The sequence below is a fragment of the Mixophyes fleayi genome (genome assembly GCF_038048845.1).
Source record: "Mixophyes fleayi isolate aMixFle1 chromosome 1 unlocalized genomic scaffold, aMixFle1.hap1 SUPER_1_unloc_2, whole genome shotgun sequence".
Classification (NCBI taxonomy): domain Eukaryota; kingdom Metazoa; phylum Chordata; class Amphibia; order Anura; family Limnodynastidae; genus Mixophyes; species Mixophyes fleayi.
The window spans coordinates 303,469-330,146 of NW_027445876.1; the positions used below are offsets into that span (position 1 = coordinate 303,469).

The following is a 26,678-nucleotide window of genomic DNA, read 5'->3' on the forward strand; positions in this document are numbered from 1 at the left end:
ACTTGGACATAATATCTATTACCTGAGGCCTAATGATTGGACCCTGCGAACCTTGGTCTGCCCCTCCATCTCTAATACCCCCACCCTCTACCCTTCTAGCTCCTCTTCATCCTCCGGCCTAGGCATTATCATGGTCAGCTCCATCCATCTAGTACATAACAGCCTGTTACTGTATTCTGTCTGCAGTCCTATCTTATTCTGCAGTATGTCCACTCTGTTACTGATCTATATTACCATGTGCTTCTACCCACAAGACACGGACTGCTTTCCATACTCTCTCTCTCATCTCTCCACACTGTCCCAACGTCCTCTTATCCTTTCTATCCTACCTTTCCTCCCCTGGCTCCCTACTTCCCATCGCCCCTGCCCAGTATGGTTACCCTCTTCGACCTATCTGATCAACACTTCAACCTACGCTCCTGCGCTTTCTCAGCTACACATTTGACCACTAAGCTTCATAACCCCTTTGCATTTATTGTCTCTCATCCCCCCTCCCTGTAGAATATAAGCTCTCACAGGCAGTGCCCTTTTCTCTGTATGTCCACTCTCTGCTGTCCTTGTTTGACATACAGGAGACCCCCTGGTCGCATCAAGCAAAAGAATGTGATTGTCTAGTCGATGCCTGCCCCCTTACCTTAGCCAGATACTAATTTACATTTCCTGTTGCAGTGTTAACAACCATGCTGAGTCTGAAAATGTCAGTACCTTCACACACTTCTTCATTTACAACGATATACACCAGGCACATTGCATCAATAATAGAAATAAATGTACACAATGAGTCTTTTTCACGTTGGAGAAGGTGGATCCAGCCACAATTATCTATGGCGGAACATTTCCATGATTACTAAGTGAGCATGAATTTTGCCCTAACTATGATCTGTGACCCTTGATGAGCATGATCTATGACTTTACATGAACTTGACCTATGGCCCTAACTGACCATGGTCTGTGACACTGGATGAGCATGACCTGTTACTATACTGCCCCATCAGCTAGACAACTAATTTGTTCTCAAAGTCCCTTTCAGAGAAAAATATCAGTTTTAAACCCTTATCTCCTATTCATACTCACAGGTGTCTCTGTGTATCATTGAACGTTACACATCACAAGAGTGAAACATATAATATAGTAGGCTCCACAGGGAAAGTACCTAGAATAATACAGAAACAAAGCATATTATGCTCTCACGTTTGTGTCAAACCTTGGTAGTTATCCAAACTGAGTATTTACCATCCTCTTAATGCCTACATCCACCCATCCCTCTCAACAATAGGCCCTGTATTCTTCTGAGATTTTCCCTCCCACCCCGTGAGACTCTGGGTAAGCCTCAACCAGTCTGGACTAGTCCTCCGTCTCTGGGCTTTGCCAGAAATTCGCTGTAATACTCGATTCGACTTGTACACCACATTCCACACACGGCCCTAACACTGCATCATGCAGATCAGCTCTGTCTTCCCTCAACAAAGTTATTATTTTTTCCCACCAATAGTGTATTCTGTCTTCCACTAATCTCCTCTCCCACCCTAACCAGTATATTCCTGTCATCCTCTCTCTCCCACTACTCTACTCTCCCACCCCAACCAGTATATTCCTGTCCTCTTCTCTCTCCCACTACTCTACTCTCCCACCCCAACCAGTATATTCCTGTCCTCTTCTCTCTCCCACTACTCTACTCTCCCACCCCAACCAGTATATTCCTGTCCTCTTCTCTCTCCCACTACTCTACTCTCCCACCCCAACCAGTATATTCCTGTCATCCTCTCTTTCCCACTACTCTACTCTCCCACCCCAACCAGTATATTCCTGTCCTCTTCTCTCTCCCACTACTCTCCTCTACCATTCCAACCAGTATATTCCTGCCGTCCTCTCTTTCCCACTACTCTCCTCTCCCACCCCAACCAGTATATTCCTGTCCTCTTCTCTCTCCCACTACTCTACTCTCCCACCCCAACCAGTATATTCCTGTCCTCTTCTCCCACTACTCTACTCTCCCACCCCAACCAGTATATTCCTGTCCTCTTCTCTCTCCCACTACTCTACTCTCCCACCCCAACCAGTATATTCCTGTCCTCTTCTCTCTCCCACTACTCTACTCTCCCACCCCAACCAGTATATTCCTGTCGTCCTCTCTCTCCCATTATTCTCCTCTCCAACTCCAACCAGTATATTCCTGTCCTCTTCTCTCTCCCACTACTCTACTCTCCCACCCCAACCAGTATATTCCTGTCCTCTTCTCTCTCCCACTACTCTACTCTCCCACCCCAACCAGTATATTCCTGTCCTCTTCTCTCTCCCACTACTCTCCTCTACCATTCCAACCAGAATATTCCTGCCGTTCTCTCTTTCCCACTACTCTACTCTCCTACCCCAACCAGTATATTCCTGTCATCCTCTCTTTCCCACTAATCTCCTCTCCCACCCCAACCAGTATATTCCTGTCCTCTTCTCTCTCCCACTACTCTACTATCCCACCCCAACCAGTATATTCCTTTCATCCTCTCTTTCCCACTACTCTACTCTCCCACCCCAACCAGTATATTCCTGTCATCCTCTCTTTCCCACTAATCTCCTCTCCCACCCCAACCAGTATATTCCTGTCCTCTTCTCTCTCCCACTACTCTCCTCTCCCACCCCAACCAGTATATTCCTGTCATCCTCTCTCTCCCATTACTCTCCTCTCCCACTCCAACCAGTATATTCCTGTCGTCCTCTCTCTCCCACTACTCTCCTCTCCCACCCCAACCAGTATATTCCTGTCGTCCTCTCCCACTACTCTCCTCTCCCACCCCAACCAGTATATTCCTGTCGTCCTCTCTCTCCCATTACTCTCCTCTCCCACTCCGACCAGTATATTCCTGTCGTCCTCTCTCTCCCACTACTCTCCTCTAAAATTCCAACCAGTATATTCCTGTCGTCCTCTCTCCCATTATTCTCCTTTCAAACTCCAACCAGTATATTCCCGTCCTCCTCTCTCTACCACTACTCTCCTCTCCCACTCCAACCAGTATATTCCTGTCCTCCTCTCCCACTACTCTCCTCTCCCACCCCAACCAAGTATATTCCTGTCGTCCTCTCTCCCACTACTCTCCTCTCCCACCCCAACCAAGTATATTCCTGTCGTCATCTCTCCCACTACTCTCCTCTCCCACCCCAACCAAGTATATTCCTGTTGTCCTCTCTCTCCCACTACTCTCCTCTCCTACTCCAACCAGTATATTCCCATCCTGCTCTCTCACCCACTACTCTCCTCTCCCACCATCAAGTATATTCCTGTCCTCCATCTCCCACTACTCTACTCTCCTAGTCCAACCAGTATGTTCATGTCCTCTCTCTCCCACTACTCTCCTCTCCTACTCCAACCAGTATATTCCTCTCCTCACTGTCCCACTATTCTCCTCTCCCGCCATCAAGTATATTCCTGGCCACCTCAATCTCCCACCACTCTACTTTCCCACTCCAACCACTATATTCCCATCCTCCTCTCTTTCCCACTGCTTACCTCTCCCACCAACAAGTGTATTTCTGTCCTCCATCTCCCAATACTCTCCTCTCATACTCCAAGCAGTATATTCATGTCCTCTTCTCTCTCCCACTACTCTCCCACCAACCAGTGTATTTCTGTCCTCCATTTCCCACTACTCTCCTCTCCCACCAACAAGTGTATTCCTGTCCTCCTCCATCTCCCACTACTCTCCTCTCATACTCCAAGCAGTATTTTCATGTCCTCTTCTCTCTCCCACTACTCTCCTCTCCTACTCCAACCAGTCTATTCCTGTCCTCACTTTCCCAGTACTCTCCCACCAACCAGTGTATTCCTCTCCTACTCACTCTCCCACTACTCTATTCTCTTCCAACACATTTCCCATCACTTTCTGCAGTCGGGTCAAAGGTCCAGAATCGGGACAGTTTGGAGGAACGCAGGTGTATATTATGGCATATTAACACATATTAATGCATCAATACTGAAGGAAATTAAGCTAAAAATGTCAAACACAAATACTAATGTATGTGTATATATATATATATATATATATATATATAATTATTATTATTAAGTTATCAATGAGTTGGATGTAACTGTCAACATTTTAAAAACAATTAGCAGTTTAGAAGCTCATCCAACACACCAATGAGGTGGCTGCCCAGTGTCGTTTTTGTTTTTATATTAAATGTCATCCAAATTCATCCAGTGTAAGGCCCAGAACAGGCTCCTAGGTCAAAGTTCTGTGCAGTGTACACCAACGGGAGGTCCGACATGGACTCTAACCCCCTTAAAACCTGCCCGGGATCCAACTTGACCACCTCACTTTGGTTTCCTCCCAATTGGTGCAGGGGTGTCAAAGATATTCGCCAACAAACACACAAAGAATCAAACAAACTTATTTTATGTATATATAGATGTTTTACAAATTCATCCAGTAGAAGGGCCACAACAGGCCTCCGGGTCAAAGTTCTGACCAGCGTCCTCTAATGGGAGGTCCAATCGGAACCTTAACTCCCCTAAAACCTGGCCAGGATTCAACTGGACCACCTCCTATAGATTTCATCCCAATCAGTGCAGAGGTGTCCGAATGTATAACTGGACAGACAAAGAGACCAATGAATTTTATATATATATATATATATATATATATATATATATAACACCCTCACAAAGACACACACACCCTGATTGGTTGGAGATCCTGTGCAGTTTATCAGTTGCAGAATAAAATAAACCCTGCACTATGGCAGAAATCACACTACTCTGCACCACCATACAGGAAGCTGCTCTTGGCTGTCCTGCATGCTGCCATCCTGTCCAAGAGAAATAATCCCAGCCACAGAGAAATAAGGATAATGAACTGATTACTTCCTCATCCCAATATATTCCTCACTTTCTGTATTCATCTTCTATATGACTGTATACACTCTTATCTGTCTTCAGATACTATGACAGCTGTATGTGAAAGTGCTACAAGAGCTCCCTCTAGTGCTGATTGCTGGAGAACTTTCTGTATTTCAGTGCATAGTAAATTGATATCAGCAGGGGAGGGCAGCAGTGTAATTGATCGTTTCCCAGAGCCTGTCTGTGTATATGGGATATTATGGGAATGGTGTATTCCCCTGGGACTGTATCAAGTTCCTCCATCACCTGCAGGCGATGCCTGTGATATCAGGGGATCTCTGTATACCTGCATATACTACTACGTGTATTACTCTATGTAACTTCTACTCTTACTTCATTCTGTGGATCAGCTACAGTACTGTATAATGATGTGGTTTTTTTTTAAACCAAGTGTTTGTTGACGGTCACATAAGATATACAATGCAATACGAATACATGTTATGTCATACAAAATACAATCAATATTTTAAATAAAGGAACAGTGCTCTCCGTGTATCGGAGAGGAAATAGATCAGATTCTATTAGATGATGTGAAAGAAAGACCGGTATATTTTTATTTTTAAAAGGAAAAGTAAGGAAAGAAAAGAAAGAGAGAGAGAAAGAGAGAGATAAATGATAAAGAGATAGGTAAAGGAGGAGAGGGGGTGGTGTGGCAGAGATCACCCCAGAATTAGATGTAATGATTAGAGGAGGGGAAGGGTTGTGAATGGATAGGGGGTGTGACTAAGAAAAGGGGGAGCGGTATTGGAAGTAAGACATCCATGGGTCCCAGACCTTGTTAAAAGATTTGGCGGAGTTCCGTAAAACGCTAGTCATGTATTCCATCCGATGAGTTTGCCAAATCCTATTAATAACCGCGGTAAGTGAAGGGGGAGCGACCTGTTTCCATTCAATGGCAACTTGACATGTGGCCGCTAAAATAATGTGACAAGCAAGTTAATTTTGGTGCCTAGTGGCCATGGGGAACCCGAGTGGTAGAAGGAAAAATTTAGGGTCGAGGGGTAAGGGAATTTGGATCACTGTTTCTATCAAAGATTTAATTTCACGCCAGATGGGGATCAATTTCGGACAGTCCCACCATATGTGTAAAAATGAACCTGCGCCAGAGCATAGACGCTAACATCTGTCGGAGGAATGAGGCAGTATCTTTTGAAGACGTGTAGGTACATAATACCACCGGAAGAGGAGTTTGTAAACATTTTCTTTTATTCTGACACAAATTGAGCTAGAGGCAGCATTGTCCCAAATTTCTGACCATTCCTCCGCATCAAATGGAGAGCCCAGGTCATGTTCCCATGCCAACTCATGAGGGTCTCGAGGAGGAGTAGAGGGAAAGGTTAATTTAGAGTAGATATTAGATATGAGACCTGACGTCGACGCCTGACGCAGGCACAATGTCTAGATTGTTGTGAAAAGTTGAGAGGTAAGGCGAGATTAGGCGATGGAGTGTAAATTACGAATTTGTAAGTATTAGTAAAATATCCGTGTGGGCAGGCCAAGTGTCGCTTGAATGTCTGCGAATTGGGAAAATGATACACTGCGAGTTATGTCATGTAGAGAATGTATCCCTTAGGAGTGCCATGGAAGGAACGAGGGATGGTGTAAGCCTGGAGGGAAATCGGGGTTATTAAAAAGGGGGATTATTGGTGATGGATGTGGGGAGAGACGGTAGATCCTCATGGACGAGTCCCAAATAGCTAGAGAGTGGGAGATTATGGAATTAGTCAGAGCTTTTTTGGGGCAACGTGCCCTTAGAATCCACAGAAAGGAGGCAGGAGTAAGCATCTTCAGACTCTCAGCCTCCAAAGTTACCCAGACCCTAGCAGATGTAGAACCGTTCCATAAGACACATTGAGCAAGTGTCACGGACTTACCTGATCCCCGCCGCTCCGTCCAGCCGCACTTCCGCATTCTGGACCATGTGACCGCACCCGGAGGCGGTCACATGACCACAACCCTAGAGGCGGGGATTTTGAATCCCCTTCAGTATAAAAACCTCACTCTGACACTCGCTGAGTGTCAGAGCAACACTTACCTGTTCCTGGCTCCTGCTCTTCGTGGATTGCAGTGTCTTCCTGTTTCCTGTGTCTCCTGTGTGCTGATCTCTGCCTGTTTGACTTCCCTGGCTCTCCAATCCCTGTGTACCGACCCAGCTTGCTGACCATTCTCCTATTCTTGTGACCCGTGTACCGAACCTGGCTTGTTGACTCCGAGTTGCCTTCTGATTCTGCCTGACTCCATTCCTGTGTACCGAACCGGCTTGTTGACTCCGCTACCACCGCTTCACTCCGCTGTACTACATCTTGAGGCGAACCTGGGGACCGCGACCTGCGACTCCTGGCAGCGAAGCCCACCCCGCCTTGCGGCGGTTCTTGGTGAACACCGGGGAGATCGTTAGACTCCGCACCTCAGGTAAGCCAGTGCTCATCAAGATTAGTAATATAGTATCCAGAATCTGTTACAATTTGCTCTGACCATGGATACCACAGCTAAAGATCTGTTGGAGCATTTAGGATGGATAAGCAAGAAGCTAACCAAGAGCAACTTTTAAAATTCCTCAATAGTCTATCCACTCGCTTGGATGTTGTCCAGAACACCCTAGTGGCTGGTGGATCACCTGGGCCGGCAGTGGCCCCTGTACCTCAGGCCGCAGCAGCAGCTTCTTCCTCGCAGCTACGGTTACCTAACCCACCTAAGTTCGATGGAGACCCTAAAAATTGCAGAGGATTTTTAAATCAATGCTCCATACAATTCGAGCTTCTACCTGGGAACTTCCCCTCCGGAAAAACGAAAGTGGCCTATGTGATTTCGTTATTGTCCGGTCAAGCTTTAGCATGGGCTTCCCCCTTATGGGAGAGGGACGACCCCATTCTACATAACTTCAACCTCTTCTTGTCCACCTTCAAGAAAATATTTGATGAGCCAGGAAGGGTGTCCAATGCCGCTTCCGGCTTACTACGTCTCCGCCAGGGAAACCAGTCTGTGGGGCAGTATGCGGTCCACTTCAGAACCATGGCCTCTGAACTTCGCTGGAACGATGAGGCTCTAGTAGCTACATTCTGGCAGGGCCTTTCAGACCGAATCAAAGACGAGTTGGTATCCCAGGAACTCCCTACGTCTTCGGACGACATTACCTCCCTCTGTGTCAAAATTGATTTGCGTTTCAAGGAACGTAATTCCGAGAAGGAACAGTCGCGGCGTAGCATGATTCGCTTGGCCCCCAACTTCCAAACCCCTGTTCTTCCCCCTGAAGAGCCCATGCAACTTGGGAGGACCCGCCTATCAGCCGAAGAGAGGGAGAGGAGATTTCGGAACAAGTTGTGTTTATATTGTGGAGAGAGTGGCCATCTTCTGAGTTCTTGTCCCAAACGTTCGGGAAACGACAGGGCCTAACGAGTTCTGGAGCTGTATCGTTGGGCCTCTTCTCTCAGTGTCAGTCAGTTCCCAATAGTAATGATTGCCTGTCTATTCCCATTTCCCTTCAGTTAGGACAAAAGACCTTCCCGCAGTCGGCTCTTCTAGATTCCGGAGCCGCAGGAAATTTCATTTCTGCCACAGTAGTTAAACAATTCGCTATTCCCACACAAGCCTTGGAACAACCCATCTCTCTGATGGCCATTGATGGGGGAAGAATCCCTGAGGGGTCCATCCTGGTACGCACTATTCCTCTTCTACTTCAGATAGGAGCACTTCATCGGGAGAAGATTTCTTTTCTAGTAATACAGAGATCTACCAACCCAGTCATCCTAGGACTTCCTTGGCTTCGTGTCCACTCTCCCACCTTGGACTGGAAATCTGGTCACATATTGTCCTGGGGACAGTCCTGCTTCTCTCGCTGCCTACAGAGAGTGGTTCCCCCGAATAGTCCCAGACGTACCCAAGAATTTCCTGTGACTCTCCTGCCTGAGCCATACCAAACCTTCTCTGATGTGTTTTGTCAACAAGAGGCCACTAGACTTCCCCCTCACAGAATCTGGGACTGTGGCATTGATCTGATACCTGGTAAACCCATTCCCAGGGGCCGTGTTTACCCCCTTTCCCTCCCGGAATCTAAGGCTATGGAGGAGTACATCCAAGAAAATCTAAACAGGGGCTTCATCCGCAAGTCTGCCTCCCCAGCTGGGGCTGGCTTCTTCGTAAAAAAGAAAGATGGGGGCCTCCGCCCTTGCATTGATTACAGAGGCCTGAATGCCATTACCGTTAAAAATCGGTATCCACTGCCACTGATTTCTGAATTATTTGACCAGATCAAGGGTGCCACCATCTTTTCTAAACTTGACCTCAGAGGAGCGTATAACCTTATACGAATTAAGGAGGGGGATGAATGGAAGACGGCGTTTAACACCCGAGACGGCCACTTTGAATATCTGGTTATGCCTTTCGGGCTATGCAATGCCCCAGCCATATTTCAGAGCTTTATGAATGAGCTGTTTCAAGACCTCTTGTACCAATCTGTAGTCATCTACTTGGACGACATTCTCATCTTTTCTCAAGATCTAGCATCCCATCGTACTCATGTATTGGAGGTCCTCTCTCGTATCCGAAAAAATCAGTTATTTTGCAAATTGGAGAAATGCACCTTCGAGCAGAGACAAATTCCCTTCCTGGGATATATTATTTCGGGCACCGGTCTACAGATGGATCCCACAAAATTGAAAGCCATACTTGACTGGCCCCAACCTTCGGGCCTTAAGGCCACTCAACGCTTCCTAGGATTCTCCAACTATTATCGTCAATTTATCAAGGGGTACTCCTCTCTCGTGGCTCCCATCTCAGCATTGACCCGCAAATCTGCTGATGCTGGTATTTGGTCCTCTGAGGCTATCCAAGCCTTTATATTATTAAAGTCTCTCTTTTCATCTGCACCCATTCTTCAACAGCCAGATTGTTCTCGTCCCTTTGTCCTGGAGGTAGATGCCTCTTCTGTTGGCACAGGAGCCGTACTATCACAGCGAGGTCCTTCTGGAAAACTTCATCCCTGCGGATTCTTTTCCCGTCGCTTTTTACCTGCTGAGAGGAATTATGGGATTGGCGACAAAGAGCTCCTGGCCATCAAATTGGCTCTCTCCGAATGGAGACATTTACTAGAAGGAGCGCAATTCCCTATCACCATATATACCGACCATAAGAATTTGCTTTACTTACGCACTGCTCGATGTCTAAACTCTCGACAAGCAAGGTGGTCCTTATTCTTCTCACGCTTTGATTTCAACATCACTTTTCACTCAGGATCTAAGAATACGAAGGCAGACGCCTTATCTCGCTCTTTTGATACAGCTGACATGGAATCCTCGGAAGATAAGAAATTCATTGTAAATCCATGTCAAGTATTGGCAGCTACACACCTGAAAAAGGGTTGTCCTCCAGGCAAAACATTCATCTTGCCACATCTACGCACCCGGCTCCTTCACAGGGCTCATCACTCACTCTTCTCTGGGCATGCCGGCATTCGCAAGACCTGGGACTTATTGTCCCGAAGCTACTGGTGGCCTTCCTTGCTGGAGGATGTGAAGAGATTTGTTGCTGCTTGTTCCAAATGTGCTCAACACAAGACCTCTAGGAAGAAGCCTTATGGATGCTTGCTCCCATTACCCATTCCTGATTACCCTTGGTCACAGATCTCCATGGATTTTATCACGGACCTTCCCCCTTCCAAATCCTGTACTGTAGTGCTTGTGGTCACGGATCGCTTCTCTAAAACAGCTCACTTTATTGCTCTCAAAGGCCTTCCTTCTTCCTCCTCCTTAGCCGATATTTTTATTAAAGAAATATTTCGCCTCCATGGCTGTCCTCAACATATTGTCTCCGATAGGGGATCACAATTCATATCAAAATTTTGGCGGTCTTTTTGCAATAAATCCGGGATTAAGCTTGACTTCTCTTCCGCATATCATCCCCAGTCCAATGGGGCTACTGAGAGAACCAACCAAGAATTAGAGAAGTTTCTAAGAATATTTATCTCTAGTAACCAAGACAACTGGGTGGACCTTCTCCCTTGGGCCGAGTTCGCCCATAACAACCATTTTCATGAGGCCATCTCTAACTCCCCCTTTTTTTTTCTATATGGCTGCCATCCTAGACTACCCACCTTCTCCCAAGTCTCATCTTCTGAAGTTCCAGCAGTGGACTCTCTGGTTCGTAACTTCTTTGATATTTGGGAACAAACCAAGACAAACTTAAAACAAGCAACTACTCGTTCCAAAAAATTCTACGATAAAAGGAGAAGAATGACTCCAAGTTTTGCAGTTGGTGACAGGGTATGGCTATCCACCCAGAACATTCGTTTAAAGGTTCCCAGTAAAAAATTTGCTCCCAAGTTTATTGGCCCATTTGCTATATCTGAGATTATTAATCCCGTAGCCTTTAGATTGAGTCTGCCTCCTTCCTTACGCATACCCAATGTCTTCCATGTCTCCTTGTTAAAACCGATGGTAACCAACAGATTCTCCACCTCATCCAGAACTCCTCCTCCTGCTGTGGATCGGGATCAAGTTGAATACGAGATTAAAACTATCCTAGGTTCTCGTAAAGTTCAAGGTGCCATACAGTTCTTGGTGGATTGGAAGGGTTACGGCCCTGAGGAGCGCTCATGGGTAAGAGCCATTGACCTACATGCTCCCCGTCTACTTAAATCCTTCCATAAAAAATTTCCTTTGAAACCATATTAGGTGTTCGGAGTCCACCTTTATGGCAGGGGGTACTGTCACGGACTTACCTGATCCCCGCCGCTCCGTCCAGCCGCACTTCCGCATTCTGGACCATGTGACCGCACCCGGAGGCGGTCACATGACCACAACCCTAGAGGCGGGGATTTTGAATCCCCTTCAGTATAAAAACCTCACTCTGACACTCGCTGAGTGTCAGAGCAACACTTACCTGTTCCTGGCTCCTGCTCTTCGTGGATTGCAGTGTCTTCCTGTTTCCTGTGTCTCCTGTGTGCTGATCTCTGCCTGTTTGACTTCCCTGGCTCTCCAATCCCTGTGTACCGACCCGGCTTGCTGACCATTCTCCTATTCTTGTGACCCGTGTACCGAACCTGGCTTGTTGACTCCGAGTTGCCTTCTGATTCTGCCTGACTCCATTCCTGTGTACCGAACCGGCTTGTTGACTCCGCTACCACCGCTTCACTCCGCTGTACTACATCTTGAGGCGAACCTGGGGACCGCGACCTGCAACTCCTGGCAGCGAAGCCCACCCCGCCTTGCGGCAGTTCTTGGTGAACATCGGGGAGATCGTTAGACTCCGCACCTCAGGTAAGCCAGTGCTAATCAAGATTAGTAATATAGTATCCAGAATCTGTTACAGCAAGTTGGGCTGATAGGTAATATTTTTTGAAATTAGGTATTCCTAGACCTCCACCCCATGAGGAGCTCTGTAGAACCCCGAGCCGTACACGAGGACGTCTACCTGTCCAAATAAATTTAGATGACTCAAATTGAAGGAACTTAAAGACGTAGGGGGGAATTTGAATAGGGAGGGTTTGAAAAAGATATAATAGTCTAGAAAGGATATTCATTTTAACAGAGTTTATACGGCCTATCCAGGAGATAAATTGGTGGGACCAGGTGCTAAAATCTTTCTTAATTTGGGATAGGGTATGGGGAAAGTTAGCTTGAAACAGATGGAAGAGATTTTCGGTCAGAAAGACACCCAAGTACTTTATTTTATGGCGATGCCAAGTGAAGGGGAATGTTTGATCTAAAATTATCTTATCTGTTTTAGAGATATAAAAATCTAATGTTTCAGTTTTGGCAGGGTTAATTTTATAACCCAAGAAGTGCCCATAAGTTTCTAATTCAGAAAGAAGAGGAGGAAGGGAAGTGATGGGTTTAGACATGCTAATGAGGACATCGTCTGCATATAAAGCAACTTTACTTTCCGTAGACCCGACCTTTATACCATAAATGGACTGGTTGCAAAGAATTAAGGCCGCTAGTGGTTCAATTATAAGCGCGAAGATCAATGGGGAGAGGGGGCATCCCTGGCGAGTGCCATTGGAAATTGTAAATGGTTTGAAGGTTAGGCCATTAACCAATATAGTGGTAGAAGGGTTTCGGTAGAGAGCTGAAATACCGGTCAGAAACCTACCAGAGAAGCCCATCGATTCGAGTACCCCCTGCATAAATGTCCAAGAGATGCGGTCAAATGCCTTTTCCGCATCCAAGGCCATCAAGAGGGAGGGCAATCTTCCACTATGTATAGAATGGATCAAATCGATGGTCCTCCTAGTGTTGTCAGGGGCCTGCCTCGCTGGAATGAAGCCTGTTTGGTCTGGGTGGACCAGGTTTGGAAGCAGGGGGTTAAGTCTGGTGGTCAGGATTTTAGCATAAAGCTTGAGGTCTACATTAAGAAGGGAAATGGGTCTATAGTCCTCACAATGAAGAAGGTCCTTCCCGGTTTTGGAATGACTGCAATATTAGCAAGAGTAGTGGGAGAGTCAAAGAATGCCCCTTCCAGAATTTGATTATAAAAGGTCGTTTAATGAGGAACAAGGTCCACAGCAAACTTTTTGTAATACTGTGCTGAGAAACCATTGGGGCCAGTAGTGGAGGAGGATTTGAGGGATTTTATCACTATTTGTTGCAAATCCTTTGCAATCAATTACAGCCTGAAGTCTGGAAGGCATAGACATCACCAGACGCTGGGTTTCATCCCTGGTGATGCTCTGCCAGGCCTCTACTGCAAATGTCTTCAGTTCCTGCTTGTTCTTGGGGCATTTTCCCTTCAGTTTTGTCTTCATCAAGTGAAATGCATGCTCAATCGGATTCAGGTCAGGTGATTAACTTGGCCATTGCATAACATTCCACTTGTTAGCATTGCAAAACTCTTTGGTTGCTTTTGCAGTTTGCTTCGGGTCATTGTCCATCTGCACTGTGAAGCGCCGTCCAATGAGTTCTGAAGTATTTGACTGAATTTTTGCAGATAATATTGCCCGAAACACTTCAGAATTCATCCTGCTGCTTTTGTCAGCAGTCACATCATCAATAAATACAAGGGAACCAGTTCCATTGGCAGCCACACATGCCCACGCCATGACACTGCCACCACCATGCTTCACTGATGAGGTGGTATGTTTTGGATCATGAGCAGTTCCTTTCCTTTTCCATACTCTTCTCTTCCCATCACTCTGGTACAAGTTGATCTTTGTCTCATCTGTCCATAGGATGTTGTTCCAGAACTGTAATGGCTTTTTTAGATGTTGTTTGCCAAACTCCAATCCGGTCTTCCTGTTTTTGTGGCTCACAAATGGTTTACATCTTGTGGTGAACCCTCTATATTCACTCTTGTGAAGTCTTCTCTTGATTGTTGACTTTGACACATATACACCTACCTCCTGGAGAGTGTTCTTGATTTGGCCAACTGTTGTGAAGGGGTATTTCTTCACCAGGGAAAAATTCTTCTGTCATCCACCACAGTTGTTTTCCGTGGTCTTCCAGGTCTTTTGGTGTTGCTGAGCTCTCCGGTGCATTCTTTCTTTTTAAGAATGTTCCAAACAGTTGATTTAGTCACACCTAATGTTTTTGCTATCTCTCTGATGGGTTTGTTTTGATTTTTCAGCCTAATGATGGCTTGCTTCACTGATAGTGACAGCTCTTTGGATCTCATATTGAGAGTCGACAGCAACAGATTCCAAATTCAAATGTCACACCTAGAATCAACTCAAGACCCTTTACCTGCTTATTTGATGATGAAATAACGAGGGTATAGCCCACTGATGTCCATGAAATAGCATTTGAGTCAATTGTCCCATTAATTTTGGTCCCTTAAAAAGTGGGAGGCACATATAGAAACCACTGTAATTCCTACACTGGTCACCTGATTTGGATGTAAATACCCTCAAATTAAAGCTGAAACTCTGCAGTTAAAACACATCTTGTTAGTTTCATTTCAAATCCATTGTGGTGGTGTATAGAGCCCAAAATATGAGAATTGTGTTGATGTCCCAATATTTATGGACTTGACTGTAATTCCTGCTTTTACTCCATGCAACTCCTGCTGTTACTCCATATATCCCATTTCTATAACCCCTTCTATTACTACCTCTACCCCCTAGTATTACTCCCTATAACCCCTCCTGTCACTCCATTAATCATATTACTCCCTCTAACCCCTCGTATTTCACCCTATAACTCCTCCTATTACTCCATATAATTTCACCTATTACTCCATATAACCCCTCCTATTTCACCCTATAACTCCTCCTATTACTCCATATAATTCCACCTATTACTCCATTTAACTTCTGCTCTTACTCCATATAGCCCCTCTTATTACTTCCTATAATCACTCCTATTACTCCATATAATTCATCATATTATTCCCTGTAACTCCTACTGTTACTCCATATAACACATCTATATAACCCATTCTATTACAGCCTATAACTCCTCCTATTACTCCATATACTTTTTGCTTTTACTCTATGCAACTCCTGCTGCTACTCCATATAACCCATTTCTATAACCCCTTCTATTACTACCTCTACCCCCTAGTATTACTCCCTGTAGCACCTCCTATTACTCCCTATAACCCCTCCTGTCACTCCATTTAATTAATCATATTACTCCCTATAACTCCTGCTGTTACTCCATATAACCCATCTATATAACCCTTTCTATTACAGCCTATAACTCCTCCTATTACTCCATATAACCCCTCTTGTTGCTTCATAGGACACCTCCTAATTCTAATTTTTCATATAATTCCTCCTATTACTCCATATAACCCCTCCTGTTACTCCGTATAACTCATCTTATTACTCCATATGACCCCTCCTGTTATTCCATATAACCAATTCTATTACTCCATATAATCCCTCCTGTTACTCCATATAACCCTTCTTGTTACTCCATATAACCCCTCCTGTTGCTCCATATAACCCCTCCTATTACTCCATATAACCAATCCTGTTGCTCCATATAACCCTTCTTGTTACTCCATATAACCCCTCCTGTTACTCCATATAACCCTTCTTGTTACTCCATATAACCAATCCTGTTGCTCCATATAACCCTTCTTGTTACTCCATATAACCCCTCCTATTACTCCATATAACCAATCCTGTTGCTCCATATAACCCTTCTTGTTACTCCATATAACCCCTCCTGTTGCTCCATATAACCCTTCTTGTTACTCCATATAACCCCTCCTATTACTCCATATAACCCCTCCTATTACTCCATATAACCAATCCTGTTACTCCATGTAGCCAATCCTGTTACTCCATATAACCCTTCTTGTTACTCCATATAACCCCTCCTATTACTCCATATAACCCCTCCTATTACTCCATATAACCCCTCCTGTTACTCCATATAGCCAATCCTGTTGCTCCATATAACCCTTCTTCTTACTCCATATAACCCCTCCTATTACTCCATCTAACCCTTTTTGTTACTCCATATAACCAATCCTATTACTCCATATAACCAATCCTATTACTCCATATAACCCTTCTTGTTACTCCATATAACCCTTCTTGTTACTCCATATAACCAATCCTGTTACTCCATATAACCCTTTTTGTTACTTCATATAACCCCTTCTGTTACTCCATATAACCAATCCTATTACTCCATATAACCCTTCTTGTTACTCCATATAACCCCTCCTATAACTCCATATAACCCCTCTGGTTACTCCATATAACCCCTCCTATTACTCCATATAACCCTTCTTGGTACTCCATTTAACCAATCTTATTACTCCATATAACCACTCCTGTTACTCCATATAACCCCTCCTATTACTCCATATAACCCTTCTTGTTACTCCATATAACCCCTCCTATAACTCCATATAACCCCTCCTGTTACTCCATATAACCAATCCTGTTACTCCATATAGCCCCTCCTGTTACTCCATATAACCAATCCTGTTACTCCATATATCCTCTCCTGTTACTCCATATAACCCTTCTTGTTACTCCATATAACCCCTCCTATAACTCCATATAACCCCTCCTGTTACTCCATATAACCAATCCTGTTACTCCATATATCCTCTCCTGTTACTCCATATAACCCTTCTTGTTACTCCATATAACCCTTCTTGTTACTCCATATAACCCCTCCTATAACTCCATATAACCCCTCCTGTTACTCCATATAACCAATCCTGTTACTCCATATAGCCCCTCCTGTTACTCCATATAACCAATCCTGTTACTCCATATAACCCCTCCTGTTACTCCATATAACCCTTCTTGTTACGCCATATAACCCTTCTTGTTACTCCATATAACCAATCCTGTTACTCCAATTATCCCCTCCTGTTACTCCATATAATCCCTCCTGTTACTCCATATAACCCTTCTTGTTACTCCATATAACCCCTTCTGTTACTCCATATAACCACTACTGTTACTCCATATAACCCTTCTTGTTACTCCATATAACCCCTCCTGTTACTCCATATAAGCCCCTGGTAGCCCCCTGTCACAATCCCGCTGGTGTCAGTATACAGCTGTGTGTGAGGGAAGTAGTTTGGGGGTTAATGGGTGAGTCCCGGAAACCTTCCTTCTCTCTGGAAGGGGGGGTGGGAGAGACTGGCAATGAATGAAGGTCTTTCAGCTGGGGGTGGGAGGCAGAGAACAGGCGGAAGGAAAGTACTGGAGAGAGGAAGAGGGAGAGAAGGTGACAGACGTGGACTCCACAGCAGCCGGCCTGTCCCTATATTATATAATATTACATTATATATTATATTATAGATATGGATAGACTCTGCTCTCTGTGTATAACAGCCTGCACTCTGTATTAATACTCTGTGTATAACACTCTGCACTCTGTAATAATACTCTGTGTATAACACCCTGCACTCTGTAATAATACTCTGTGTATAACACCCTGCACTCTGTAATAATACTCTGTCTATAACACTCTGCACTCTGTAATAATACTCTGTCTATAACACTCTGCACTCTAATAATACTATGCACTCTATAAAACTCTTTGTATGATATGCTGCATAATACTCTGCACTCTGTATAACACGCTGTAATAATACTCTGTGTACTATACTCTGTACTCTATAAAACTCTACATGATATGCTGCATAATACTCTGCACTCTGTAATAATACTCTGTGTATAACACTGCACTCTGTATAACAATCTGCGTATGATATGCTGCATAATACTCCTCACTCTGTATAACACTGTGTAATAATATAGGGGCACTAGAGGATATACAGGTCAGGAGATAATTCTGGGGAGTCCAGTCTCATATGCTGAGTTGGGATAAAAACGGGGGTGACAGATGTTAGTGTGCGAGGTACTGGGGTATAATAATGGCGCAGGATAAAGGGCCGCACTGGGAGCCCCCAGACAAATGGTCCGACATGGAAGAGAGACTGTGGATACTACAAGATATGAACATGTTATACATCCGGCAGATTGCACTCAGCCTGCAGGTAATAAACGTCGCCCTGACTGTGTCACCCTGCAGTGGGAGGGGCATGCTCCTTGTATCATAGCTCCCTTCTGTCTGTGTCACCCTGCAGTGGGAGGGGCAAGCTCCTTGTCTCATAGCTCCCTTCTGTCTGTGTCACCCTGCAGTGGGAGGGGCATGCTCCTTGTCTCATAGCTCCCTTCTGTCTGTGTCACCCTGCAGTGGGAGGGGCATGCTCCATGTCATAGCTCCCTTCTGTCTATATCACCCTGCAGTGGGAGGGGCAGGCTCCTTGTGTCATAGCTCCCTTCTGTCTGTGTCACCCTGCAGTGGGAGGGGCATGCTCCTTGTCTCATAGCTCCCTTCTGTCTGTGTCACCCTGCAGTGGGAGGGGCAGGCTCCTTGTCTCATAGCTCCCTTCTGTCTGTGTCACCCTGCAGTGGGAGGGGCAGGCTCCTTGTCTCATAGCTCCCTTCTGTCTGTGTCGTTGTCTCACAGATAATGATATACAGAGTAAGAGCTTCTGTACAGGACATTGTTCTGGGCAAAAGGATAAAATATCTGAACAATCCAACCATTCAGCCTGGTACAGATAGGGCAGAGATACAAGGTGAAATGCAGCAATAAACAGAATTACAGGCCATCCTTGTTGACATGTGGATGATCCTGTTTAGGTGTTGGTTGGTTTCAACAATCTTCTTGACCCAAGTATGCTGCAATTTGTTGCCAATTAGGGCTAAAAATGACCCAACCAGTTGACAAAATTGTTGTGAGACTTCTTTGTTAAGCATGCAGAGAGGACATATTTTGCAGATCAACACATGTACATTCACCTGGACATGTGGCGTTCTTTTTCTCCTGGGCATGTGGCGTTCTTCTGGGCATGTTTTGTTATTCTTTTCCTGGGCATGTGGCGTTCTTCTTCTTCTGGGCGTGTGGCGTTCTTCTCCTGGGCATGTGGCGTCCTTCTTCTGGGCATGTTTTGTTATTCTTCTCCAGGGCATGTGGTGTTCTTCTTCTTCTGGGCATGAGGCGTTCTTCTCCTGGGCATGAGGCGTTCTTCTACTGGGCATGTGGTATTCTTTTCCTGGGCATGTGGTGTCCTTCTTCTCTTGGGCATGCAGTGTTCTTCTCCTGGGCATGTGGTGTTCCTTTCCTGGGCATGTGGCGTTTTTCTCCTGGGCATGTAGTGTTCTTCTTCTCCTGGGCATGTGACGTTCTTCTTCTGAACATGTGACATTCTTCTTCTCCTGGGCATGTGGCATTCTTCTCCTGGTCATGTGTTGTCCTTCTCCTGGCAATGTGGTGTTCTTATTCTCTTGAGCATGTGGTGTTCTTCTTCACCTGGGCATGTGATGTTCTTCTCCTGGACGTGTTGCGCTCTTCTCTTGGGCATGTGGTGTCCTCCTTCCCTTGGGCATGTGGTGTTCCTCTCCAGGGTATATGTTGTTTTATTCTCCTGGGCATATGGCATTCCTCTGCTTTTGGGCATGTGGCGTTCTTCTCCTGGGCATGTGGCGTTCTTCTCCTCCTGGGCATGTGGTATTCTTCTGCTTTTGGGCATGTGGCGTTCTTCTCCTGGGCATGTGGCGTTCTTCTCCTCCTGGGCATGTGGCGTTCTTCTCCTCCTGGCATGTGGCGTTATTATTCTTCTGGGCATGTGACGTTCTTCTTTTCCTGGGCATGTGGCGTTCTTCTTTTGAACATGTGGTATTCTTCTCCTGGGCATGTGGAGTTCTTCTTCTCCTGGGCATGTGACGTTCTTTTTCTTCTGGGCATGTGTCGTTCTTCTCCTGGACATGTGGTGTTCTTCTTCTCCTGGGCATGTTGCGCTCTTCTCCTGGGCATGTGGTGTCCTTCTTTTCTTGGGCATGTGGTGTTCCTCTCCTGGGCATGTGGTGTTCTTTTCCTGGGCATCTGGCGTTCTTCTGCTTTTGGGCATGTGGCGTTCTTCTCCTGGACATGCGGCGTTATTCTTCTTCTGGGCATGTGATGTTCTTCTTCTCCTGGGCATGTGACATTCTTCTTCTCCTGGGCATGTGACATTCTTCTTCTCCTGAACATGTGACGTTCGTCTTCTCCTGGGCATATGGCATTCTTCTCCTCCTGGGCATGTGGTGTTCTTCTCCTCCTGGGCATGTGGCATTCTTCTGCTTTTGGGCATGTGGCGTTCTTCTCCTGGGCATGTGGCGTTCTTCTCCTCCTGGGCATGTGGCGTTCTTCTCCTCCTGGGCATGTGGCGTTATTCTTCTTCTGGGCATGTGACGTTCTTCTTCTCCTGGGCATGTGGCGTTATTCTTCTCCTGGGCATGTTGCGTTCTTCTTCTGGACATGTGGTATTCTTCTTCTCCTGGGCATTTGGAGTTCTTCTTCTCCTGGGCATGTGACGTTCTTTTTCTTCTGGGCATGTGCCGTTCTTCTCCTGGACATGTGGTGTTCTTCTTCTCCTGGGCATGTTGCGCTCTTCTCCTGGGCATGTGGTGCCCTTCTTTTCTTGGGCATGTGGTGTTCCTCTCCTGGGCATGTGGTGTTCTTTTCCTGGGCATTTGGCGTTCTTCTGCTTTTGGGCATGTGGCGTTCTTCTCCTGGGCATGCGGCGTTATTCTTCTTCTGGGCATGTGATGTTCTTCTTCTCCTGGGCATGTGACATTCTTCTTCTCCTGGGCATGTGGCATTCTTCTCCTCCTGGGCATGTGGCGTTATTCTTCTTCTGGGCATGTGACGTTCTTCTTCTCCTGGGCATGTGGCGTTCTTCTTCTCCTGGGCATGTGACATTCTTCTTCTCCTGGGCATGTGATGGTCTTCTTCTCCTGGACATGTGACATTCTTCTTCTCCTGGACATGTGACGTTCTTCTTCTCCTGGGCATGTGGTGTTCTTGTCCTGGATATGTGGTTTTCTTCTCCTGGCATCATCTTAAAGTGTTTGGGGGACTGTACTTAGATCTGTGCAGTTGGAGTCAGTTGTATATTGTGTACATGTGAAGGAATCTCCTGTGGTGAGAGTTATCTAAGACACATGGACCTATTTATTAAAATGCAGCTATTGGGCTGGATTTCTCTAGCTGCTTATTGTTGCATTAGAAAACCTCCTCTCCCCATGATTTATAAAATATCAATGGAGCAGCAGAGTGAGCTGTGACTGTATCTCCTGCAATCACCGTCCTGAGATAGCAATAGAAGACAAAGGACTGCAACGATACATGTACCAGCACAATCCTTGTTAAATAGACTTTGCATGGGAAAGGCTACTGCCGGAGGAAGCTGACAATTCCTATCGCCGGCGGAGATATTGCTTTTCTCCTGTTGATAAATAGACCCATATTGTGTAACATTATATGTGCAGATTATCAGTGTCTGAAAGTGTATTTTTGTGTACCAGTAATCAGTGGCTAAGTTTATACATTGTATCTGATTTATAGAAGTATATATACAGGTAGTCGGTGACTTACTCAGCAGTAGAATGTGTATACAGTACTGTGTGTAACAGTATATAGCCTGATATAGATATATATATATATATATATATATATATATATATATATATATATAGATATAGCCCGTCTGTATAAGGAAGAGAATACAGATTTATTAGGCATATAACATGAATACAAGATATAGCAATGATATAATATGAATATAACAGGTATGTAACATGAATATAATGAGATTTTACATGAATATAACATGGATATAAAAGGGACGTAACAGTTACAACCCACTTGTGTCAGATTTGCTGATCATACAATGATCTCTGTGTCTCTCTTTGTTCCCTGACATTTGAAGATGACATTTGGGGGCTGCAGCGCCCACACGGTTCTGACATCACGTACTTAACTCTTTCACTGCTGTCGGTTATATGAGATGGGCGGCTGGGCTCTCTAGTGTGGCTATGGATACAAATATATTATTGTTTACTTATAAAACACTGTACAGACATCATCACCATCTATTTATATAGCGCCACTAATTCAGTAGCGCTGTACAGAGAACTCATTCACATCAGTCCCTGCCCCACTGGAGCTTACAGTCTAAATTCCCTAATATACACACAGAAAAAGACTAGGGTCAATTTGTTAGCAGCCAATTAACCTACCAGTATGTTTTTGGAGTGTGGGAGGAAACCGGACTACCCGGAGGAAACCCACGCAAACACGGGGAGAACATCCACACAGATAAGGCCATGGTCGGGAATTGAACTCATGACCCCAGTGCTGTAAGACAGAACTGCTAACCACTACGCTACCGTGCTGCCGTGCAGACAGTGACAGCTATACATACTAACTTACTATGACAGACTACTGTAACTTGCACAAATGGTAATAAGGGTCCTGTCCGTCAGAGCTTACAGTCTAAAACGTGAGGTACAATTTATTGCAGTTGATATAGGAGAAGTAGGTGGAAGCATTGGGTCTTGTGAGGTGTACGGTTGGATAAAAGTCAGATGCGGTGAAGAAGGGCGCTCCAGGCAAGAGGCCTGAAGATTGTCTTGGAGGGATTGGAGAGCAGGATGTGAGCAGGAGGTCATTGCTGAAGCTCAGTAGATGTATTTGGAGATCATGTTAGTGGAAGTCAGACAGGATGAGGGAGTGTGCTCCAGGGAAGATGCCTAGAGATAGTCTTGGAGGGGTCAAAGAGGCGGATGTGAGCAGGTGGTCGTTGCTGAAGCCAGGAGATGGATTTGGAGATCAGGTTAGTGGAAGTCAGATGGGATGAGGGAGGGCGCTCCATTGAAGTGGCCTAGAGATAGTCTTGCAGGGATCTGAGAGCAGGATGTGAGCAGGAGGTCATTGCCGAAGCTCAATAGATGGATTTGGAGATCAGGTTAGTGGAAGTCAGACAGGATGAGGGAGTGTGCTCCAGGGAAGAGGCCTAGAGATAGTCTTGGAGGGGTCAGAGAGAAGGATGTGAACAGGTGGTCGTTGCTGAAGCTCAGTAGGTGGATTTGGAGATCAGGTTAGTGGAAGTCAGATAGGATGAGGGAGGGCGCTCAATGGAAGAGGCCTAGAGATAGTCTTGGAGGGGTCGGAGAGCAGGATGTGAGCAGGTGGTCGTTGCTGAAGCTCAGTAGATGGATTTGGAGATCAGGTTAGTGGAAGTCAGATGGGATGAGGGAGGGCACTCCAGGGAAGAGGCCTAGAGATAGTCTTGGAGGGGTCGGAGAACAGGATGTGAGCAGGTGGTTGTTGCTGAAGCTCAGTAGATATATTTGGAGATCAGGTTAGAGGAAGTCAGACGGTATGAGGGAGGGCGCTCCAGGGAAGAGGCCTAGATATAGTCTTGGAGGGGTCAGAGAAAAGGATGTGAGCAGCAGGTCGTTGCTGAAGCTCAGTAGATGTATTTGGAGATCAGGTTAGTGGAAGTCAGACGGGATGAGGGAGGGCGCTCCAGGGAAGAGGCCTAGATATAGTCTTGGAGGGGTCAGAGAAAAGGATGTGAGCAGCAGGTCGTTGCTGAAGCTCAGTAGATGTATTTGGAGATCAGGTTAGTGGAAGTCAGACGGGATGAGGGAGGGTGCTCCAGGGAAGAGGCCTAGAGATAGTCTTGGAGGGGTTGGAGAGCAGGATGTGAGCAGGAGGTCATTGTTAAAGCTCGGTAGATGTATATGGAGATACGTTTAGTGATGTAAGGGAGGGAAAACTGGTGGACCTCATACCCACTGGTGTTAATTTACATATATTCGCAAGTGTGAATGCACTGTGCTCAGTATCAGCATACCCACTTGTGTTCTTTCTTGTGTTTGGGTGCTTGCATTGCCGTAGAGGCGTTTTTTCCAAACGCTTTTTGCTTGATCCTATTATGTTTAAGGCAAGTGCATTGTTTCAATAGAGTGACCTACAATAACCTCCCAAACACAAGTAAAAACACCATATAACATCTGCATGTCGATCGCACTTTACCGATTCACTGATGTTTGAACTAAATGCAAAGAAAGCGTCAATGTGTACCCGGCCTTAGGGATAGACAAGGTTACAGTAATCTGTGTGGGAAATTCTGAGAGAGTGGGAGAGTGGTTTAATGGAATCCTGCATTAGCAGTAGGCGCATTCTGACAGTGTTTGGAAAAAACTTAATGCAGGGTCGGAGGAGAACCGTGATCAGAAGATGGCGGCAGGACAGGTGCCTGAGGGTGGTATTGTGGTTTTGTTAGTGGAATATCTGTATTTGGGGTGAAAGTAGCTGGAGGGAAGATTATGAACTGTGTCTTATCTTGGAGTCACTCAGAAGGTGGAAGCAGAAAGTCAGTCTACTCTGGGCAGAGGATTTAGCATAGATTTGAGGACCATCTGCAGAAAAGATACTGGAACCTGTAGAAGGATATTAGGAGAGAAGCTGTAGACTGAGGATTTTGGTCAGCCCAGGACTGAACCTAGGACACCCAAGAGAAAGTGGAAGTTGTGAGGTGGCTATTCTGGAGAAAAAGACCCTGAATTACCGATTTCAGAGATATTATTAGAAGCAGGTGAGAGTCACCATAAGGCATGGTCAACTGTGTTGAAGTCTGAGGAGTAGTGAGGAGAAATTGGGCCTGATTCATTAAGGAACTTAGGCAAGAATTTAAGTAAGTTTTCTTACCTAATTTTTCTGGACAAAACCATGTTGCAATGTAAGGGGTGTAAATTAGTCTATTATTTTGCACATAAGTTAAATACTGTCTGTTTTTTCATGTAGCACACAAATACATGATAGCTTATTTGTACACTGAAATTTAAAGTTGATATTTATGTGCTACATGAAAAAACAGTCAGTATTTTCCTTATGTGCAAAATAATAAACTAATTTCCACCCCTTGCATTGTAACATGGTTTTGTCCAGAAAACTTCAGTAAGAAAACGTACTCAATTTCTTGCTTAAGTTCCTTAATTAATCAGGCCCATTGTCCTTTAGATTTAGGTAATATTAGGTCATTGATTACTTTTGTGTTGACTCTGTGGGTGGAAACTGGATTGTAGGTGGTCTTGAAGATTTTTGCAGGACAGAGACAAGGTTGGGCCTATGTTTTTATATGCGACAATAAGGCTGATGATGGCCATTTATCCTGGCAATAAAAAAACACCTGTAATTTATTAATAAATATTTTAAGCTATACGAAGCTGCCTCTACAATACTCACCTGGAGTGGAAAGGGCCCCGCTTCACCAGCCAGTCTGAGTCTGATCCAGCTAGCCGGGTCACAGTTGCGCAGTAAAGACTCTGGCTTTCAGTTCCATAAATATATATTGTATATAATTGCAAAATAAAAATAGAATAAAATATGTAAAAAGATTTATTTTATTTTTTTAAATCCTTATCATTGAAAACAAATGCTTTACTCTCAGAATAAGGCAGCAATCGGTATTGCTGCAGTAAGGGGTCCTGGATGGGCGCCCCCTATAGACAGTAAGGACATGACATACCTTGCATGGCCTTGGTCTACAACCAGTATTGTGTAAATGAGGTTATTGTCCTGGCTGATGATTCACATCCTGTTATTAAACAAATGAGTCTCAGTGGTGTCTGTGGCCACACACTGTACTGAGCATGGCGAGTAAGGGTCTGTAGGCAGCGGACACTACATAACAGATGTAAGGACTCTTGGGTCAGTAGCTGTGGTCTATGCAGGTTAACTCCCCTAAATAACCTCTCTCTAACCCCGAGTAATGTCTGATCGCTGCCGTTAAGTAACATCCTCTCCACATGCGCTGATTATATAGGTAGAATAATATCTGAGGAGAAGGGCTGTGATGTCACTGAACGTTTCAGGAGGGTCAGAAGACTTATGCCCCCGTTGCCCCCCTGCACATGAACTGGGTGACTTGAACCATTGCAGCAATAATATAGTGGCGCAGAGGTGAGAATGTAATCTCCACTGGGACATGGACTGAATAATGAAATATCCTCTGTACAGCGCTGCTTAATACGATGGCACTATATAAATAAGTCATGCCAGGCCCTGCTCATACTCTGCCATTCCACAGACTTGTCGTCTATATGTGGAGCTGTCCCCACGACCAGATGAAACCACCCTACTGTGGTTCGGAAATGTGTAGGGATTCCATTCGGAACTCTTAACAAACCCTGAAATTCCACTATATGCCCCTGTGTATATAGCATTACCCTATGTGCTCCTGTATAAATGTGTGTGTGTGTGTATATTGTGACAGAAACACTGGGAAAGTAATAAATGACAGTTATATATGTCTCAGGCTTTCGGTCTTATGTGCTTTAAAACCCCCGGGGAGATTGTGCGTAGGAAAGCTTGTATAAGGGTCCCTGTGGTTATGAATGGAGAGGGAAGGGCGGCCTCCATTCATCAAGCCCATTTCGGGTTTTCCAGAGAGCTAGCAATTTGCTGGTAATTAGTTGTTGCACCTGATGAGGTGTTGTTAAAAGGCTGCTATAGACAGTTCATTTACTGTCCAA

General features: G+C 45.2%; 1 protein-coding gene across 9 annotated transcripts in view; it reads left to right on the forward strand.

Moving 5' to 3' along the window:
• RTKN (rhotekin) overlaps positions 1 to 26,678 on the forward strand; it is a 105,798-nt gene that overhangs the window by 24,410 nt on the left and 54,710 nt on the right. For 5 of the 9 annotated variants that reach the window (XR_012680399.1, XR_012680398.1, XR_012680400.1 and 2 more), the window contains exon 1: positions 17,445 to 18,301. The exons of 3 other annotated variants lie outside the window; for them this stretch is intronic. Coding sequence is in view for 2 of the 6 variants with exons in the window: in XM_075193668.1 (XP_075049769.1) it covers positions 18,179 to 18,301 (123 nt within the window). In the remaining 4 variants the exon portion in view is untranslated. Of the gene's footprint in view, positions 1 to 17,431; positions 18,302 to 26,678 lie in introns of those variants that run through there. One more of the 9 variants, XM_075193671.1, reaches the window with a different exon arrangement.